Source organism: Oryx dammah, unplaced genomic scaffold (assembly GCF_014754425.2).
Source record: "Oryx dammah isolate SB20612 unplaced genomic scaffold, SCBI_Odam_1.1 HiC_scaffold_5, whole genome shotgun sequence".
NCBI lineage: Eukaryota > Metazoa > Chordata > Mammalia > Artiodactyla > Bovidae > Oryx > Oryx dammah.
Genome location: NW_024070189.1, coordinates 102,187,673 through 102,208,378, shown reverse-complemented (window position 1 = coordinate 102,208,378; position 20,706 = coordinate 102,187,673). Strand labels below are relative to the sequence as shown.

Sequence of the window (20,706 nt, the reverse complement as noted above, 5' to 3'; positions counted from 1 at the left end):
CCACCCTGGCCAGGCACCATAGTAACCATCTGCATGAGTTATTTTATGACAGGAGGGCCTGGTAAGGAATGCAGAACTAATAAGCCACCACCAACCAGAAGAATTTGGAAAAGGTCAGAAGAAGACATCACGTGTCCAACCACCTCCCAGAATCCTCGCTGGCATCCACCTTGGCTGAGCAATGCGTGCACCACCAGGGACTCTGAGTCAGGATGATTGGTCAAAGACAACCTCAACTCCTGGGGAACTAACCCCATCACCATAAAACTTGAGACTGTGAGCCACGCGACATAGCAGTTCTCCAGCGTTCCCTTACCCTGCTGCTCTCCACCCAGGTGGCCCTTTCCCAATAAAGTCTTTTGCTTTGTCAGCACGTGTGTCTCCTCGGACAGTTCGTTTCCAAATGTTAGACAAGAGCGCACTCTCAGGCCCTGGAAGGCGTCCCTCTTCCTGCAACAATATGAGCTGAAGCCAATAGGGAGCCATGGAGGGTGTGTGAGCAGGTGGCGGGATGATGTGAGATCTACCTGATAGAAGCTCTATAGCTTCTTCTTTATTCATGCCCTATTTTTACAGTGTATATTTTCTTCTGGAAATAAGATTTTAAGGATGAATGTAGACTGATCTGATTTAAAACTTGTAAATCACTGTGGAAAAAAAAAGACCTCAAATTCTTTTGCAAAACATTTTATTCCCTGAGGATCTGCTCTCTGCAGTGAGACCGCCTCGCCTTGCCACTGTCCCAATCCCTGCGAAGCCCTTTTCAGACACCTGTTTGAGGGTAGCAGGGCGGGGGGGAGGTCACCAGTTCACTTGGATCTTCCCAATGGGAGAGACACACCGGGGTGTGGGCCAGTCTGAGAACTTAGGCACCCAAAATACCTGAATATCCCCCTTCTCTGGGCACAAAAGAGTGTGTATGCAGGACCTGGACCCAGTGAGAACCCCTCTGGCCCCATTATTCTTCCCTGAAATCTTGGGGAGCACAGATGTGGGTGCTGGGCCCTGCCAGGGACACCAGAAATTCTGAGCTCCCATAGCCTGAGACAGATAGCCACCTCCCTCCTCTGCTCAATGTTCCCACCATTAGAGCGATTGACGCCACAAGCAGGGAGGAGGCAGTCACATTCACAGCGTTTCTGGCCCCTCCCACCATCTGAGGGGTCCAAGATCTGGGGAGGGATAGAGAAGAGTAACCCTCTCTCCCCAGCTGAAAAATCCTTCTCCCTTCAGCTATGTGTGGACCCAGAAGTTCTCAGTGGGCCTTGAACCACAGCCAGAACTCACCTACCACAGCAGGCTCATGACCGAGAAGCGGCTGGCCACTGCTTAGGGTTCAGCCCATGATGAAGGTCAGGGCTAGGAGGTGGGACATTGAAAAGGAATGGATATAGCAGCAGTAGCTGGGACCTGAGCAGAAGTGCTTCTGCCCTTAGCATCATGGAAAGAGACGGTCCCTCCAGCTGAGAATCTAGGGAGGAAGATGGAACGTGGTCTAGGCAGTACCAGGTAGGTTGTGGAGGATCTGTAGGCGTTCACTGGCCAGATGATTCACTCATCAGGCCCTCCCTGGTACCCTCCTAGCTCCGCCTACTTAGGAGGACAAAGGTCTCAGCTTCCTGGATGGAAGCTGCTGCCTTTTCCATAGGGATGGAGATGGTAGCCTCAAGGCTGGGGGCTTTGACACCACCTCAGTAGACCTGACTCTGCCTGCCACAGGTGAGGTTGGGCTGCTTCAGTGCATCCCACATGAGCAGCATTTCATAGGGCAAGAAGCGGTGCACCAGCAGCAGCTCTCGGTAGAAGCAGGGGTCAAAGGAGGACAGGCGGCTGGAAGGGGAATGAACGCCAGCCGTGCGGATACCACTGTGTGAGGCGGGCTCCAGGCCCTCCTGCTTCAGGCACATGCCCAGGAAGACATCATCGATGGGGAAGAGGTCCAGGGCGTGGGAGGCGTGGCGCAGGGCGGTGGCCGTGAATCGGGACAGTAGGAAGCCACCACCCCCGCAGTAGGGCGGGTAGTGTTCCTCCTCCATGACCACCTTTGGTACGTAGTACTTGCTCCATGGAATCCGGATGGGGCCCACATTGTGGATCAGGTGTCCCACAAAGAGGTGGTGGTCAGGGTTGTGGCTCTGCAGGTAGGCCACCATGTTGTCTGTGTGGGCAAAGACGTCATCATCCCCGTTGAGCAAAAAGCTGGCATTGGTGCACTGTGTCTTCTGCCACTGTAGGAAGAGCACCTACAAGGCGGGGTGGGGGGGGGCGGCAGTGGGTAGACAGGGCATGAGGGCTTGATGCCTGGGCCATCGGCTTTGGGTCCCTATCGGCCACCCCAGTAACCCCCGGTCAGGCTAATCTGGGTTCAGTAATTCACTCTGTGGGGTGATCTTTGCAACCAACAGCCCCTCTCGCTGCCTCAGTTTCCAACTTCCCAGACAGGACTTGTCATAGGACCTACCTCCTGGAGTGCTGGGGATCTTCAGAGACGATGTTCTGGAATGTACAGAAAGTGCTCAAAAATCGTCTCATTTACCTTTATTGCTATTCTTTCTGACTCTGCCTTGCCAAGCACTGCCATCACAGAATTACTTGTATGATTCTTATATAACATCTACTTCCCCTGCCATGGCTCAGACGGTAAAGAATCTGCCTGCAGTGCAGAAGACCCAGGTTCAATCCCTGGGTGGAAGATCCCCTGGAGAAGTTAATGACTACCCACCTCAGTAACCTTGCCTGGAGCATTCTGTGGACAGAGGAGCCTGGCAGGCTTCAGTCCACGGAGTTGCAAAGAGTCAGACATGACCAAACAACTAACACTTCAGTACTTCCCCCACCAGACTCTGGACTCCCCCTGGGTGGGAGCTGTGTCTCTCCTATATGCCATCAGCACCCAGGATGGGGTCAACACTTCGTAGACACTGGATTCGTGTTTGTCAAGTTGACGTTCATCACAGGCTTTTATGTTCTGCATTAAGAATGTGGCATATTAAGAGGTTCTGGGTCCTCTGCCCACCTTGGCTTTAGTTATCTTCATAACAACTATTGCTGCATGTCAGTGTTTGCTCAGTGTCTGCCCTACCTTGAATTCTTAATAAAATTTTAGGAAGCAGGTGTGGTCTTCAACCCCATTTACAGATGAGAAAATAGAGGCTTTCCCGAGAAAGTGCCTTGGGTAAGGTCACACAACAGAGATGGTCTATTGTTCAAGGTCTTGAACCCAGACCTTTCTGTACTTACTATGAGCAGGAATCTGCACTGGGCCCCTTTCAACTTGGTTCTCTACTCAGCTTGCACCACCCCTCCCACCCCTCAAGCTGGTTGGGTCCTTGGAGCCTTCCATTCCTCCTCGGAGCATGGGCAAGATAACCTCTACTTCTCACGGTTTCTCTTCATCAGAAAGGTCTTTGTTGAGGATCTACTGCACAGACCTGAGCCTCAGAGGGAGACAGACCAGCACAAAGAAACAAAATATGCTCTGTCCAGTGTTTCCCACCGTGCAAAGTCGCTTCAGTCGTGTCCAACTCTTCGCGACCCCATGGACTACAGTCCACCAGGCTCCTTGGTCCATGGGATTTCTCTGGCAAGGATACTGGAGTGGGTTGCCATGCCCTCCTCCAGGGGATCTTCCTGACCCAGGGATCGAAGCCAGGTCTCTTGCATTTCCTGCACTGACAGGTGAGTCCTTCCCCACTAGCTCCACCTGGGAAACCCTACCTAGCACTGGCCCAGGTACTTTATAAATATAATATCATCTCAGGGACTTCCCTGGCGGTCCAGTGGTTAAGACTCTGAGCTTCCACTGCAGGGGGCACAGGTTTGATCCCAGATGGAGGAAATTAAGATCCTGCATGCTGTACCACCAAATAAATAAATAAAACCTCATATAATCCTCACTGTAGCCCTCAGAGGTGAATGAGTTCAATTAATATCCCATTTCCTTGATGAAGAAACTGAGGCCCAGAGACATGAATGATCACCTAGGGCAAATAGCAAATAAGATGTTTGAACCCAGGTCATCAAGGCTTGGAGAGCCAGGCTTGCAAGCTCACACCACCCTGTCCTTTCTCCCTGCCTTTCCTGGATGAAGAAGACTTCAGATCACTATGAGGACAGTAGAGGGGGTGGGGTGAGGGGGCTTCTGGTCTCCAGGACCCCTAAGAGGAGATGGTAGCAACTTTGGGCAGGAAGGACAGGTGGCTCCAAGTAGGTGACACACCGCCCACCCCCCCCGCCGCCCCTTCCCCCTGCCTCACCCCCAGGCAACCTGCTTGAGCGTGAGGTTGAAGAATGAGTCGTAGAAATCCCACTGCAGGATGTCCCCGTGCGTCTGCGCCTCCATGGCCAACAGCCGGTTGACCTTGCTTGCCTCCAGCGGGTTGGAGTCGGTGCCCACCAGGAAGAGGCGGCGCAGCTGGACGCCGAGAATCTGGCGCTCACGGCCCCACGTGCGCCGCACCAGCTCCCGGCGCTCGTAATTGCTGGGTGAGGACTTGATCACCAACAGCAGGAAGACAGGGTCCGCACACTTGTCGGGCGGCACTTCCTGGAGCAACGCGAAGTCGCGGCAGTGTTTGTACAGCAGGAAGTCGCGGATGTGCCGCGGCTGCCCTGCGAAGTTAGGCAGGGATGTCATGGAGGTGTTGGGCCGGCAAGGGGCGGGCGGGGGGCGGAAGTGCGGTGAGGGCCAGTCCGGAGCCTTGGGGGCGCGCGGTGGCTCCTCCAGGCCGGGGCAGGTGGGCGGTGGCCGGTGCAGACTTAAGAGGAGGAGGGTGACGGTGGCTAGAAGCAGAGCCAGGCCCGCCTCTTTCCGCAGGGGACGGGAGCACCTCATTGTGGTCCACCGGAGTTCCGGAGTGGCGGGAGGAGGCCCCTGGACAGCCCCTGCTGACAGTAACACTCGCTGAAGGTGCCAGATGGGCCAAGCGCTTTCCCCGCCCTGCCTGTGGCCCAGCGCCTGGTTGCAGCCTTACAGTTGCTCACTTCCGTAAAATGCTGAAACCTACCCCCAGAGATTCCCCTGTCCCCACCCCTTCCAGTACCTCATTTGGCTCTGACTCTTGCCCAGGGCCTACTGGGGATCAATATTTACAGAGAAAACAGGCATGGAGATGCCAAGGGGCGCCTCCCAGATTCCGTGTGCCCAGAATCCTCGACATCCAACCTGGACCTCTTTATGTTCCAGCCTCAGAGATGGCTCAGGAGCCTCCCAGAGAAAGAGACAGAGAACTCCCCTTTTAGTAGTCGAGAGCTGCTGGGATCCTTCCTGCTTCCCTTTTCACTTGCCCCTCCAGGAAGCTCTGAGCTTCTGATATAACCATCACTCATTCTACATTTTGGTGGCAGGGCACTGTATGTGGGATCTTAGTTCCCCCACCAGGGATTGAACCTGCGCCCCACTGTGGTGGAAGCACAGAGTCTTAGCTCCTGGCCCACCAGGGAGGTCCCATGACTATTTTTAATGGTCCTGTGAGCTGAGCATGGGCTTTCCTGATGGGGCAGTTGATAAGGAATCTCCTGCAAAGCAGGAAACCCAGGTTCGATCCCTGGGTCAGGGAGATCTCCTGGAGAAGGGAATGGCAATCCACTCCAGCATTCTTGCCTGGAGAATCTCATGATCAGCGGAGCCTGGTGGGCTGTAGTTCATGGGGTCACAAAGAGTTAGACACGACTGAGGGACACACACACACTGAGCTGAACATGGGCCCTGGCTCTTCACAGACCGCTCAGGCTCAGCATGTCTCAAACAATGCTCTCTTCTTTGGCAAACTCCTATTTCTGCTCTAAAGCCCATCTCAAATGATCCATTCTCCAGGAAGCCCTCTTTGACCCCTCAGGAAGAGTCCTGGTTCCCTATTCACCACCACTAGTCCCATGGCCCTCTCTGGCTCAGTAATGGTCCCATGAGGGTATCTGTATCTGACTTTGATTTCTTAAGGCTGAGGGCTTCTTGAGGGTCCTGGCATTACCCAGCAGAAGGCAGACGCACAGGGGAAGCAAGGAGCGTCTGAATGAATACTTTATGAATAAAAGTAAGTTCACTTAGTTTCTCTCTGGCAAACTCTTGTTCATCCGTCAAAACCCCTCCTCCTAGAGGATTTCCTTTCCCATATCCATGCAGAGCCCTTGGTTTCCTGTTCAGATCCTTTTCCCAGGCTTCCCTGGACTCCCTTGGTGTCCTTTTGTCTGAAAAGGTGGTATCTGTGCTGTGTCCCAGCCCTAAATGTGAAGACGAACAGCATGAAAATGCTAAATTAGACCCAAGGCAGGACCTACCGATCCATTAAACCCTTACTGGCTTATCTCAGAAAAGTGCCCCCTGGAGCCACATTCCCGGGTTTCAGTCCCAATTCCATCACTCCCTGGCTGTGTGCCCTTCAGACCTAGGGTCTTAGTATCCTCAGCGATAAAGGGAACATGTGAGCCACCCCCAAATCACTGGGTTGTGCACATGTGAAGGGAGCTCCTGGCACCTGGTACCTAGTGGGCATTCCACCAGTGTTTGTTGAATGAATATGTGAACCTCAACGTTTACCTCAGATTGCTTCAGGAAGTCCGTGCTGGTCTGGGGTCTCCTCCTTCTCCCCTTCGGCACCTGAAACATCGTAGGGCAGTCAGTGGATTCTCCTAGGCCCCTCCAGCTCTAAGCAGCCTTAACCAGCTCCTCCCTAAGAGCAAGAGTCTCCCATTTTATCTAGAGCTACAAAAGGGTGCTGGTGCTGGGCACAGGGCTTCCTTCCCTGATCCATGAGGTCGTTCCCCAGTGTGCCCGTCATCATCTCTGCACACTGCCTAGCGAAGGACTGTCTGACCAGGTATGTCCCCAAGAAAGGGCTCAGACTCCACTCTACAGGTTCTACTGTGTGACTCTGGGAAAGAAGCTTGACCTCTCTGAGCTTCAGTGTTAAATGGGAATTAACCCTATGTAAGAATGTGATTGGGATTTTAACCTCAAATGTGCTGAGGACCTCAAAAATGGTCCTGCCTCAGGACCTCTGCACAGGCTGTCTCCTCTGCCTGATTCCCCAGATTTCCACACATTCCCTCCTTTACCCGCTTCCTGTCTTTGCTCAAATGTCCCCATCTCAGGAACACCTCCTCAGGAAACATCATCTCACTGGCAGCCCTGATCCTCCACCTTAGCCCACTTTTTCTGTCTTTCATAGCACTTTTCATCTTCTGAAGTGAAGTGAAATTTGCTCAGTCGTGTCCCGTTCTTTGCGACCCCATGGATTATATAATCCGTGGAATTCTCCAGGCCAGAATACTGGAGTGGGTAGCCATTCCCTTGTCCAGGGGATCTTCCCCACCCAGGGATCAAACCCAGGTTTCCCGTATTGCAGGCAGATTCTTTACCAGCTGAGCCACCAGGGAAGCCCAAGAATACTGGAGGGGGTAGCCTGTCCCTTCTCCAGCAGTTCTTCCCGACTCAGGAATTGAACCAGGGTCTCCTGCATTGCAGGCTGACCCTTTACCAGGTGAGCTGCCAGGGCAGCCCCTTTCAGCTCCTAAAATACATGATAAAACTTTAAAAAGGTACTGCTTTTCACCCATCTTCTCCACCAGAACACGAGCTCCATGAAATGTCTTGTTCACCACTTTATCCCCAGCCCCCAGAACTGTGCTTCGTGCATAGCGGGTGTTCGGTAAATGAGTATTGAATGAGTGAATGAATGCTCAAATGCCGAAGATTCTGAAAAAATATTGACTCTTGGGACTTCCCTGGTGGTGCAGTGGTTGGGACTATTTGCTTCCACTGCAAAGCGCACAACCCCAGCTGGAGAACTAAGAGCCTGGAAATCCCACAGTGTGGCCAAACGTACAAACGTATATATAGACTCTCAGAATGACTTTATACATTCATTCAAGCCAATATTTACTGTGCTTCTCCTATGTGCCAGGTATCTCCTGGGAGCTGAGGACCCAGTGACGAACAGGCATGGGATACCTCAACATCTCTGCCCCTCTGGGACCCACACTCTCCAGGGGGAATAAACACTAACTAAAAACGTCAGTGAAATGACATGGGAGGAAAAGGGGTCTAGTGTGTGTGGGAGTGTGGCTTTTGAGGTCCAGATGACATTTAAGTGGGATATGAATGGCACAGAGGAGCCAGCATGGCTGATGTCACTGTGTGTGGTGGGGTCGGGGGGGAGGACACCAGGGAAGGCAACAGCAAGTGCAAAGGCCCGGAGGTGAGGATGAGTCAGTGGAGTCTGAGTAGCTAGGGACCCTGTCTGCTCGTGGCACAGAGCCTGTCTTATTGCTGTGTGTCCCTGGCTCGGCTGCCAGCCTGAGAGGGGGTGGTTTCATCATCTGGCGAGCAGGTCTGTCAGTCCTAAAAGGACATAGCACAATCTTGTGAACCGACAAATGTGATGCAAGAATGAACAAATCCAAGGACATTTTCCTGAGCTGAAGAGGAGCCTGAGTTCAGAGTGGACCACAAGAAAGGAGTGTTTCAGGCAAACCCGGCAGATGCCTGAGCTCCAAGGATGGGGAAAAAACCTCAGGAGCTGCAGTAGAAAGCCCAAGTCACCCAAAGTCAGAGGAGAGATGTCACAGTGTTCTCTTTGGCGACACTGGTGGGCAGAGACCCACAGATGCTGGAAGACATGGGACCCCAACTTCGAACTCAGACACCCTCATTCAGAGGGTGGATTCACTTACAGTCTAAATCAGTTTTCAACCAGGGATTATTCTGCTCCCAGAGGATACTTACTGGGCAACGTCTGGGGACATTTCTGGTTGTCATGATTGGGAGAGGGTAGAGATATGGGGCTGCTAATGGCATGGAGTGGGTAGAAGCCAGAGATGCTGCTTAAATGAACATCCTACAGGTCACAGGACAGCCCCCATGACAGAGAATGGTCCAGTCCCAAATGTCAACATTGTCAGGACTGAGAAATCCTGGTCTTATTTAAATAAACATAGAAATGGAATAGAGAATTGAAAAGGAGGAAGGATTCAAAGAGGGAAATGAGGGCTGGACACAGAACCTTGAAATAGGTTCAGATAAATTCCCTGGATGGAGTATTTGAAATTTATTACTGTTTATTTCTGGAGAAGGTAATGGCACTCCACTCCAGTACTCTTGCCTGGAAAATCCCATGGATGGAGGAGCCTGGTAGGCTGCAGTCCATGGGGTCGCTAAGAGTCGGACACGACTGAGCGACTTCACTTTCGCTTTTCACTTTCATGCATTGGAGAAGGAAATGGCAACCCACTCCAGTGTTCTTGCCTGGAGAATCCCAGAGACAGTGGGCCCCCATCTATGGGGTCACACAGAGTCGGACACAACTGAAGCGACTTAGCAGCAGCAGCAGCAGTGTTTATTTCTATTTAAACAGAAAATCAAACCTAAATGGCCAAGGATCCCTTAGCTGGGAATGTGTTTAGTTCCCATAACAAAGAAAAATAATTCAGCGAAATAGGAATACATACAACTCAGCAGGCTTCCCTGGTGGCTCAGTGATAAAGAATCCACCTGCCAATGCAGGAGAAAGGGGTTCAATCCTTGGGTCAGGAAGATCCCCTGGAGAAGAAAATGGCAACCCACTCCAGAATTCTTGCATGGGAAATTGCATGGACAGAGGAGACTGACAGGCTACTGTCTATGGGTTCAGAAAAGAGTTGGACACAACGTAGCCACTAAACAACAATTCAGCCAAACCTGGGCATTGGGAAGGGGGAAGGAGTGAGAAGGGATAAAATGACTAAATGGCTCATATTACAGGGATCAGTGTCTGGGCAAAAGAGAACCTCTTGAAGGTGGTCATTTGGTTCTAATTAATTCCATTAATGCATGTTCTTTTCCTTGCACTTTCTTTCTTGTTTATTTGTAAGAACTCTTTGCATATGAAAGGGACTTCCCTGGTGGCTCAGAGGTTAAAGTGTCTGCCTGGAATGCAGGAGACCAGGGTTCAATCCCTGGGTCGGGAAGATCCCCTGGAGAAGGAAATGGCAATCCACTCCAGTACTCTTGCCTGGAGAATCCCATGGAGGGAGGAGCCTGGTAGGCTACAGTCCACGGGGTCACAAAGAGTCGGACACGACTGAGCGACTTCACTTTTTGCATATGAAACATTCACTCTTTGTTGGCTACCTGCATTCCCAACTTTTTCTTGCCAGATCTCCTCTTAAAATGGAGGGAGCTTACAGAGACTCTATCCTCCCAGGCTCTGTGAGTCTCCTGACTGGGATCTGAAAGTTCAAGTTGGGGGCAGGGGAGGGGATGGAGGTTCATTCCCCTTCTCCCTACACTAGACCTCTATTAACGCACCCCAGTTCCCCTTTTCATTCACCAAGGTCACCCTCAATGCTAACTCGTGGCCCCTTGAAACTTCAAGCAGGAAATATTTCCAAACTCACAACATCCCACATCCAGATTGGCATAAAAAAGAATGCCTGGGGCTCCCTTTCAGTCAGGCTGAGAGTGTTGGGGATTCACTGATCCAGAATACCCTGCTGAGTGTCTCGCTGGGTGATACTCCAGGTGGTCCCCAGTCTCCCCTTATAGGCCTTACTTTCTAAAGAGGTAAGGACCTCACACCTGCCATGGGAAAGACTGGGTCTTAGGGGCCCAGTGTTGCCAAGGATGGGGAACCTTGGTATTACTTCCTCCAAGCGACTATGCAGCAACTCAGGGACCTTTGCTGGTAGGCTGGGTGGTTGGTGAGAAGTTCCTCTCAGGCCTGCTTTCAATTCTCTGGCCCTCCACCCCACCCCGCCCCCAAATTCTGCTGTCTACCCTCTCCAGACTGGCAAGGACTGGACTTGTGGAAACCGAAATAGCTGCTCACTCTGAAGTCTGTGGGGTCTGAATAACTCTGGGAGAATCCCCACCCTCACTCCATAGCTGGGGAAGTGAAGCTCAGAGAGTCATCCTAAGGTGGCCCAGTGGGTGACTTGCATTGCCATAGAAACCCACTTTGTCTCCAAGTTCTTCAGTCCTAAGAAGGGTGTCGTAGTCTCTTACCCCAAAGAACACATATGAAACATTCATTCATTCAACAAACAGATTCTGGAGGAACTGAGAAGCCTCAGCCCTGGGCCTGGCCCTCCAGAAGCTCTCAGACTTGGGGAGACAAATCCAGACACCTGTGGTTTCAGGTCTGGGCCAGAAGAATGGATTGGGGTATTGAGGCTGAGGTTTTGAAGGATGCATATGAGTTCACCAAGGGCATTCAGATAGGAGGGTGAATGCAAAAGAGAAGAAGAGAAAGAAAACAAAGACTATTCAAGGAATCACGTGGTTTATTTTGTTGAAAAGCAGAATTTGGAGAAGGGTTGATTTCTGAGGCTAAGAGGTAGGGCCAGAACCCATAAAGACCTTGAATGCCAAACTGAGTAATGGGGTTCTTTCCTGGGGGTATGGGAGAGCCATGAAAGGTATGTGAGCAGAGAGGCCCCATTCCTTGTTGAAGGGTCCCTCTTTGCTCAGAGTTGAGCTTGGTGAGGCACTTCCTCTGGGGCATCTATTTCCTTGTTAGCATATGGAAGTACTAAGAACACTCCTTGCCCTATAAATACCAAGGGTCACTTTCCATATTAAGCAGCAGAGGGCTTGGCATACATTGACTATGTCGTGACAACCTCAGTGACCTTGGCTTATGGTCCTCGGTCCTTTAATGCCCCCAGAACCCCTACTTACAGATGGGGATAATGAGGCTCAGCATAATGCAGGATTGGAACACAGAATCTGGATGGGTGGGAACCCTGCAGTTCCCACCTGGACGTCCCTCCAGAATCTGTCACAAAGAACCCATGTGCTAAACATCTGATGTAGGACTGAGAACCTGGTGAGCAAGTGGGCCATGCTGGGGGGAGGGAGAAGGGAGCAGGGGGTGGGGGGCTGGTGAGTGAACCTAGAACAGGCAGTAATCCAGTTGCTTTACTTGTTGCACTGACTTGTGGGCCACAGAGTATTTACTGTGTACCTACTATGTGCAAGGTGCTGGGGCCACAGCCATGCCCCAAGTCAGCCCCTCTCTTACGATATCCACACACAAGGTGGTTCTTTTAGTTGCAACCGTGTTAAATGCTGTCAAAGACAAAGGGATCCATGGCAGGGAAGGGACCTGACCCGCCTGCGGATCCCCTTAAGGATGAAGGGAAATCACATGGGCAGAGGCCTGGGAGAAGGGCATCCTAGGCAGAGGGCACAGCAAGTGCCAAGGCCCTGAGATAGGCACAACTTTAGGTTGTTGAAGGGAGAGGCAGGAAGTGGTGTGGCTGAAGCCAAGGAGGAGGAGGAGGAGGAGGGAGGTGACGGCAGGGTTGCTGAGGACGGCAGGGGAGGAGTAGGAAATGGGGCCTGGAAACAACTCTTATGTTGCCGGTGAGGAGCCATGGAGGGTGTGTGAGCAGGGGAGGGACGAGACTGAGTTATACTTTGAAGATGTTCCCTGTGGCTGCTGAGCGGGGAAGTGCAATCAGGGCCCGAGTTAGAGGTCAGGGCAGCAAGAATCTGGGGGCCTGGATAGGAGCTGGCTGGCAGGGTACAGGGATGTGGGTGAGTTCAGCAAATAGGATGAAGGGAGTACTCAAAATTTGGAACCTGAATCTTCCCAGAGGTGTAGTGGTTCAGAGGCTGTGCTTCCACTGCAGGGGGCATGGGTTCAATCCCTAGTCAGGGAATTAAGATCCTGTATGCAGCGCAGCGTAGCCAAAACAAGAAAACAAATTGAAACCTGGATGTGGGGGAAAGAGAAGGATAGGCCAGGCAGAAGAAAATGTGAGAAGTCTCTGAGCCTTTCACAAGGGGATGTTATAGGGCAGCAGGTGGCCCAGGCGCAGTGTCTGGGCAAGAGCCTTGGCATGCGATGGCAGGTACACCAGGAAGACCCATCAGGTATCTGATGGATGAACACATCAGTCTACTGCCTGCACTTGGCAGGCCTCCTCCCGCTAGCTCATAGTGCCACTTATGTAGAGAGTGATCGCAGTGATGTCCAGGCTGACTCTCAAGGCCCATCACCCAACCCCCCACTGCAATACCAGCCAATCCTGCTGGGGGCTGTTTGCCTTCCATGCACCATTGCAGGTTCACCATCCCCCAGAGCCTGCTTCTTCCACTGCACACAGCAAAGCCTCTTGTTTCCACTGACTGAGACCCATAGCCTCTGCCTCTTGCTGTGCAGTCGCTCAGCCGTGTCTAGATCCTTGTGACCTCATGGACTGCAGCACACCAGGGTTCCCCGTCCTTCACCATCTCCCGGAGTTTGCTCAAATTCCCGTCCACTGAATCGATAATGCTCCCCACCTTGGGTGCTCTCAATCCCCTTCTCCCCCCACCCCATGACCCCCTCTCCTCCACTCCAGCTACACACAACCTCTGGTGGCTCAGACGGTAAAGAATCTGCCTGCTGTGCAGGAGACCGAGATTCGATCCCTGGTCGGGAAGATCCCCTGGAAAAGGAAATGGCAACCCACTCCAGTATTCTTGCCTAGAGAATTCCACGGACAGAGGAGCCTGGCGGGCTACAGTCCACGGGGTCACAAACAGTGGGACACAACTGAGCGACTAAGCACACACACACTCAAACAACCAGGCTTGACCCTGCCACAGGGCCTTTGCACCTTCCACTTCAGACGCCCTTCCCTCCTGCTCTTCCCCCTCGTTCTCCTTGATCTTCATGCCTCCGTCCAACATTATCTCCTTAGAGAGGCCCCGGCCTCCCAACTAAACTACCCCACCTCGGCCCCACCTTCCTCTGCTCCTCTCACCACCACTGGACAAATCTACTCGCATCTTTCCTGTTTATTTCCCCAGCCAACATGGAGTCCCAGAAATGGGGCCCAGCGTCTTGGCACTCGCAGCTCAGTCCCCAGGTGACACTTGCTGCTGTTTGTTGTACGGGCAAAAATACTAATGATAATTCACGTATTGGCTATTTCCTTGTGTGTCATTTCAGCCTAACCCCATGGCAGACAACGGCTGTCACCGTTCCCTACTCAGGACCCTAGAGGATGCAGGTGATTCAGTCCTGGTAAATCAGCAAGCCCAACCGTGGAGCCAAGGGGCAGGACCAAGAGGCACTGAATATCCCTGACTCCTTCTTAATATGTGAAAGGGCCAAATATTCCTGGCACTGAAATATATTCACGATGTATTTAATGAGCAAGAAGTGCTAAATATGAATGACCCACTAACTATACAGACACTCAGTATTTATAATACATGAAATAGTTATAAGGCAACAATTAAGAGTTGCAAGGTACATTTGTGATGCATTAATGAATACGCATATTATCACAATCGTATTCGACTGTTTGCGATCCTAAGGACTGCAGCCCATCAGGCTCCTCTGTCCATGAGATTCTCCAGGCAAGGATACTGGAGTGGGCTGCCATTTCCTTCTCCAGGGGATCTTTCCTACCCAGGGATCAAACCTGGGTCTCCTGCATTGCCGGTGGGTTCTTTACCAACCAGGGAAACCCTAATGAATATGCATGTTATCATAATGAATATGATATGGACCAGCCACTAAACAGCCCCGGGGCACCAAGAGATATGCTCATTGAACAGTCTTGATTCATTGCATATATACACACAGTACTTCTTGTTAATAACTCATTGAATATTCATGAGACACTAGATGTGCAGAAGAGGCCCATCACTCAGCAGAATTAATTAGGAACCCCCACTGGTGAAAGGTTTGTTGTTGAACCATGAAAAGACGCCGGGATTTTTGGCCTCCGGAGGAGAAGAATTTAATCCGGGGCCAGAGAGGGGCTTGATTGCTCAGAGCTTTTGTGTAATAAAGTTTTATTAAAGTATAAAGGAGATAGAGAAGGCTTCTGACATAGGCATCAGAAGGGGGCAGAAAGAGTACCCCCCTGCTAGTCTTCAGCTGGATGTTATGTAGTCACTAGCAGTCTGTTAATAAAGAAAGTCTTAAAACTCAGAATGGCACCAGGCCCCTCATCCACAAGATGTATTTTGGGATAATCTTGGCAACAGACGGGTCATCGGGGCCATAAAACGATTGACTTGAATCTTGTAGAAGGGCAGATTACCATACAAACAGGTTCCTTTAGATTAGGGGAACAATGTCTAACATACTGGTTTGTCAAGTAGGTTCTGAGCCATGAGGCGAACCGGCTTGAGAGTCTGGCGTAAATGCATAGTACATTAACATAGCTTAAGACAAACATTTTCATAAGAAAAATGCATTGGTTATCTCAAGGTTTGAAAATAGTTAACTTCAGGTGAAACCAGGTGTCACTATGGCAACACAGTATTTTAAGAGACTGCTAAATCACTTCAGTCGTGTCCGACTCTGTGCAACCCCAGAGACGGCAGCCCCCCAGGCTCCCCCCTCCCTGGGATTCTCCAGGCAAGAACACTGGAGTGGGTTGCCATTTCCTTCTCCAATTTTAAGAGAAACCTCCTTTTAAATTTGTATGCTGCTGCTGCTAAGTCACTTCAGTCGTGTCCGACTCTGTGTGACCCCATAGACGGCAGCCCACCAGGCTCCCCCGTCCCTGGGATTTTCCAGGCAAGAACGCTGGAGTGGGTTGCCATTTCCTTCTCCAATGCGTGAAAATGAAAAGTGAAAGTGAAGTTGCTCAGTCATGTCCGACTTAGTGACCCCATGGACTGCAGCCTACCAGGCTCCTCCGTCCATGGGATTTTTCCAGGCAAGAGTACTGGAGTGGGGTGCCATTAAATTTGTATAGAGAAGGAAAAAAATTTCGCTAATTTGTTTCCTCCTGCCACTTAAGAGAGAGAAAACTGTCTGCCACATGCAGCCTATTTCCTCCGTTTTTTGGAGACCCCTGGCCTTCCTGCCTGTTACCCTCTCACTGGTAACAGTGCTGCGGTCCCCCATCCTCTGTCTGCACCCCCAAGCGACAGCCAAGGTCTGGCAAGGTCCGGGCCTGTGTGGGTCCAGGCACCTCTGTTCTCCTCATCTGTTCTTGTCACTGTCCCTTGGGAGGCCAGGAAGACAGAGAGGCTGAGACACGTGTACTCAGTCACTCAGTTGGGTCTGACTCTTTGCCACCCCATGGACTGTGGCCTGCCAGGCTCCTCTGTCCATGAAGATTCTCCAGGTAAGAATACTGGAGTGGGTAGCTATGCCCTGCCCCAGGGGACCTTCCCCACCCAGGGACTGAAACCAGGCATCCCACACTGCAGGCAGATCCTTAACCATCTGAGCCACCAGCAAAGCCCTGAGACACGTGGGGAAGTGAGAATGCCACAGTCCAGGTTAGCAACCTTGGGGGTCTGGGCCAGCCCCGCATCCCCGCCCGGCACTGTTCCACACATGGTGAGGGCATGCCTGATGCCAGCTTGGAGGTCGTGTCAAGGTGATTTCCCACCCGAGACTCCTAGCTTCCAGAGGGTGAATCCTGGGTCCTTCTCCAGACCTGTCAGACACACAGCCACCTGCCCCACTCCCTACCCTCCAGTCCAGGGTGCTCCCAAACAGCCCAGTCCCTTGGCTCGGTTTTTAAGTCAGGAACATGAGGGCTCGTTCCCCTCCCCAAGCCCTGGGAGAGGCTAGAGGGCCAAGCGGCGAGTTTTCCTCCAAGTCACACACACATTTATGAAGTGTCAGCATAATGCCAACAGGAACAACATTAGTAGCAGCACTAGCTATTGATATGACTTGCACACTGGTCAGCGCTCTGAGCTGAACACCCAGTGTATACCACGCCCTGCTCTAGGTTCTGGGAGACAAACCACCGTTACTGTTATCAGGGAGGCGATGGGCTAATAGGGGACAGAAGTAGCGAATGAGACAATTTTCTAGGAAAGCCCAAGGATGGGAGTCGGGGGTGCTTGCAGGAAAGGGTGTGACTCATTGGCCTGTGGATGGAGCTCTCAATGAGCCTCCCAAGGAGGTCCCAGGTCCCAATTCCTGGGGGTGGGGGGTCAGGTGGGCACAGAGAGGGCACCCACCTACCAGAGGCCAGGCTGCTGGAATTTGAACACTGACCACCTGGACTGTGGGTGACCCCTCACTGGTTCATACCAGTTTGGCCTTCCAGCAATGATAGGCTGGTTCCTTTTTACAAGAACCATGGGTTGCTTTTATAAACAGGAATAAAAAGGAGCAAAAGCCCAGTAAAGATAATTTCTAAGAATGGCTCATTATGAGCTGACATTGCTTACCAGGTGTGTGAGTGGGTTTTATGCAAATATACGCCCAACATTCACTCTGGTGAACCCCTGGGTGTGGAAGAAAGGGTGGGAGGGGGCTGGGCGACACATGCCCTTTAGACCCTTGAGTCCCGTTTCCAGGCCCCAGGGCTCCTAATGGATGACTCATTGAATGAGCCAGCCCTCACCTACTGCAGGAATTGCCCGGGGTATCTGGGATCAGTCCAGGAAGGATTCTGAGGCTGGACATAGGCCCCTGATTAAATGCCAGCCCTGCCCCTGGATGAGCCACAAAGGGCATCTCTGGGCTCATTTCTTCAATGGGGAAATTGAGGCTGGGGGAGGCAGGCCGTGCATCACAGGTCAAGGCTTCAACTCTTCCCATGATCCAGGGAAGAGGAATGTGGAAATTGAACCCCTGGGAACCTTCTGAATGACCCCCAAACTAGGCCAGGGCCCTTTTCCAGGCCTTGTTAATTTCTCACATGCAATGATCAATAAATGTCATGAGTGAGAACATAATCAAAGATAGAGTTAACATGCAGGCCTTGCAGGCAGCCTTTCCACCTACATTGCGCACTTGCACTGGGGTAGGGCTATGTTAGCCTCCTTTTGTTTCCTAGGGAAACTAACACAGAGGGGTCAAGGAACTCATTCAAGGGAGGTTAAGTGGAAGCCCATTTCCTGCACTTAACTGCCACCTGGTGGGATCTCCGTTAGTTTGCCATGTGGGTGGTGAGTTTCCCTGTTATGGGGGTCAATCAAGCTGAACCAGATTCTCATCAGGTGGAGGCGCCACAGTGTGCACCCTCCTGGGGTCATGGGGGTTGGAGGGCAAGCTGTTGTCCCACTCTGAGCCTCAGAGGCCATTGGCAGGAAGAGAAGACTCAGCGACACCTTATCTCCTCCCCTTGGGCTAACCCAGCCCAGCCCGAGGGTCCCTGGGCCAAGCCGGCTTGTCTGGATTCCCCAAGGTCTGGCTTGGAGGAGAGAAGCTCCAGGGCCCCTCCTCAGAGGTGTGCGGCCCCTCCCCCACACCCAGAGGATCAATCTTCACACTCTGTTGTTAGGGATCAATCTTCACACTCTGGGGTGAGGGAGAGGGGAAGGGAGGATGTCTGGGCTGGGCTGTGCAAACATGAGCTGCTCACACAGGCAGCTAAGAGGTGGGGGCCCAGTAGCCTGACGCAGGGGCCACATCTCTTCCTCTGGGCTCTTCAGACCTGTCTGGCATGGTGGCCACCTGGGAAGGCAGCTATACTCACCATTATACCACCAATGCTGGTGGCCACCTTGGGAACAGACAGGGCTGTGGGAGAAAGCTGCAGCCCCAGTTGGAAGTGTGTCGATCAGTGTCCGACTCTTTGCGACCCCATGGACTGTAGCCCACCAGGCTCCTCTGTCCGTGGGATTCTCCAGGCAAGAGTACTGGAGTGGGTAGCCATTCCCTTCTCCAGAGGATCTTCCCGACCCAGGGATCAAAACAAGTCTCCTACATTGCCGGCGGATCCTTCACCCTCCGAACCACCAGGCAAAGCCCATGTGGCCCCAGGGCCAGTCCCAAATCCAGCAAACTTCCCCTGGGACCTGAATTCCAGATTTGGACAAGGAGGCCCTGGCCCAAGGCATAGGGGATAAGGCTAGGGGTAGGGAGAGGGGGCAGGAGAGGTCGGAGTAGAGGGTTGGAGGGAAGGGGAACAGGTCCTCAGTTTCTTTATCTGAAAAGTGGCCATTAAAAAAAAAAAAAAAAAAATCTGGCCCAGAGGGAAGGTTGGTGGAGAAGCCATAAAGATGGCTAATGGTGCAATATAATAACTATAATGACTAATATACTCATGGGGATGGCTGGCTTTCTGTGGCCCCACAGTGTGGCTGTTGCACTTATTTCACCTTCAACCACAGTTCCACACATCATGAGCCCCACTTGACATAAAGGGAAGCCAAGCCTCAGAGACATACAGTCACTTGCTTGAGGTCTTTCAGTGGCCAGAAGCGCCCCCATCATAAAAGCTTTTGCAGGCTAACCGCTCAGGCATCCTCGTGGAAGCTGGGTCATTTTGCTGCCCCCACAGAGGGGACACTGAGGTGCATTCGGAGAGCAGGAGCAATCAGAAGCAAGCTATATAGCCAGGCACTGGCTGACCGGAATGAATCCCAAAGGCAACTGTGAGCTGGGGTCCCGCGCGGGAACCTGGTGCAGCGCCTGGCAAGGCTGTTGCTGTTCCTGTCCAGACCCTCCCAATCAGCATGCTAACAATCTCAACAATAACGATAACAGTAACAGTAATGGCCAGCGGGGACAAAGCGCACTCCACTCTTCGTTCGGCTCCCACTCTATCCTAGGAGGAAGGCGGGAGGCGAGGGTCCAGGGTGGCTTCACTGCGTGCACCACGGCTGCAACGGGACAGCTACAGGATCAGGGGCCTCGGTGTCCCCCCATTCCCCAGGCGTGAGTGAGGCTTCCTTCGGGGCCAGGACTGAGTCGGCCGTGGGAGGCAGGCGACTACTATTACCGATGGGTGGGGGCAACAGGGTTATCGAGACCCGGGTCTCCAGATCTCCCCCCATGGGATCCGCCCCCACAGGATCTCAAGAGCTGGTCACGACTTAGCGACTAAACCACCACCACACTTCAGGGTACACGCAGCGGGATACCGCGACCCCAGGGACCCGTCCAGGCTCCCTAGAGCCCCGACTCTGCCCCTCCACCAGAGTTCCACCAGACGCTCAGGGGCCCCAGTACTTACCCCCAGACAACCGTCCAGCCTCCGACCCCTTATCCTGCTCCGGAGCAGCAGGAGGAGTTTCATTTACGCGCGAGGCCCCGCCCTTCCAGGCTTCAAGCCTTCCTGCCAGCCTCCGGCCGGACCCCACACCCTAGCTGAACCGCGTTCCTCGCGCGCCGGGTGTAAGTTTTCCGGCCGGCCCCGCCCCTCTTCCCTTCCCGGCCCCGCCCCTGCCCCTCCACTGGCCAGATCGCCCAACCCCGCGGCTTCTAGCCTCCTCCGACCCTACCCCGGCTCCAGACCCCATTTGGGGGAGTCTGGAGCCAGAGAGTGAGCACTCCGAGGCCAGAGATGTGCGAGAGGCGCCTTCCTACCTCTGGCAAAGGGCCCCAGGATTGGTCCAGCGTGTGTTCGATAAGAAATTATTAAGAGGGTGTGTGTGGGTCCAGGGGCTGCGGGGTAGCAAGGAGGCGAGTTGATCCCAGTGGCTCTTCAAGGGGTTACAATATTTCAGAACCCCATAACCTATCCGGAGCTCCCAGACGTCCGGGTGCCGCGGGCTGGTATTCGCAAAGCTGCAAGTCAGATTGGAAGATCCTTGAGGTTGGGGCTAGCCAAGATGCGAACCCTACCTGTGCTGCGTTTGAGTGTCTAGAACTTTCTGGTGTTGGCACATTAGATGGGTCGGGTTGCGGAGGAGAGCTCCAGTCCACAGGTGTAAGCCAGGTGGTGATTCAAGCCATCCTCTACTTCCTGCCCCATCGCGATTTCCTCCCTAGGAGGAAGAGGCACAGGTCCTGGCTGCACTTCAGTTTCCTCATCTGTAAAGTGGAGGAGCTACACCCGGGCTCGTCCAGCTGGGACAGG

The 20,706-nt window shown here is 52.7% G+C and overlaps 1 protein-coding gene across 2 annotated transcripts; it reads right to left on the bottom strand.

Annotated features, from left to right (window-relative positions):
- Nucleotides 1-671: 671 nt before the first annotated feature.
- On the bottom strand, nucleotides 672-19,998 carry B3GNT3 (UDP-GlcNAc:betaGal beta-1,3-N-acetylglucosaminyltransferase 3). Of its 2 annotated transcripts, XM_040241130.1 has the most exons (4): nucleotides 19,861-19,998; nucleotides 6,536-6,595; nucleotides 4,268-4,884; nucleotides 672-2,243 (listed from the first exon to the last, which is right to left on the bottom strand). In XM_040241130.1, exons 3-4 carry the CDS (start codon nucleotides 4,832-4,834, stop codon nucleotides 1,692-1,694), a joined length of 1,119 nt encoding a protein of 372 aa, XP_040097064.1. In that variant the 5' UTR covers nucleotides 4,835-4,884; nucleotides 6,536-6,595; nucleotides 19,861-19,998; the 3' UTR covers nucleotides 672-1,691. The 2 variants fall into 2 exon arrangements, with proteins under 2 accessions (XP_040097064.1, XP_040097065.1); XM_040241131.1 differs by lacking the exon at nucleotides 19,861-19,998 and having other exon boundaries at nucleotides 6,536-7,219.
- Nucleotides 19,999-20,706: the final 708 nt, after the last annotated feature.

Excerpts from the sequence above, each read along its gene's own strand:
- B3GNT3 (XM_040241130.1), bottom strand. The coding sequence starts at position 4,834 with ATGAGGTGCTCCCGTCCCCTGCGGAAAGAGGCGGGCCTGGCTCTGCTT. Across the intron at positions 2,244-4,267 it reads TCAACCTCACGCTCAAGCAG|GTGCTCTTCCTACAGTGGCA; the intron begins GTTGCCTGGGGG and ends CCCGCCTTGTAG.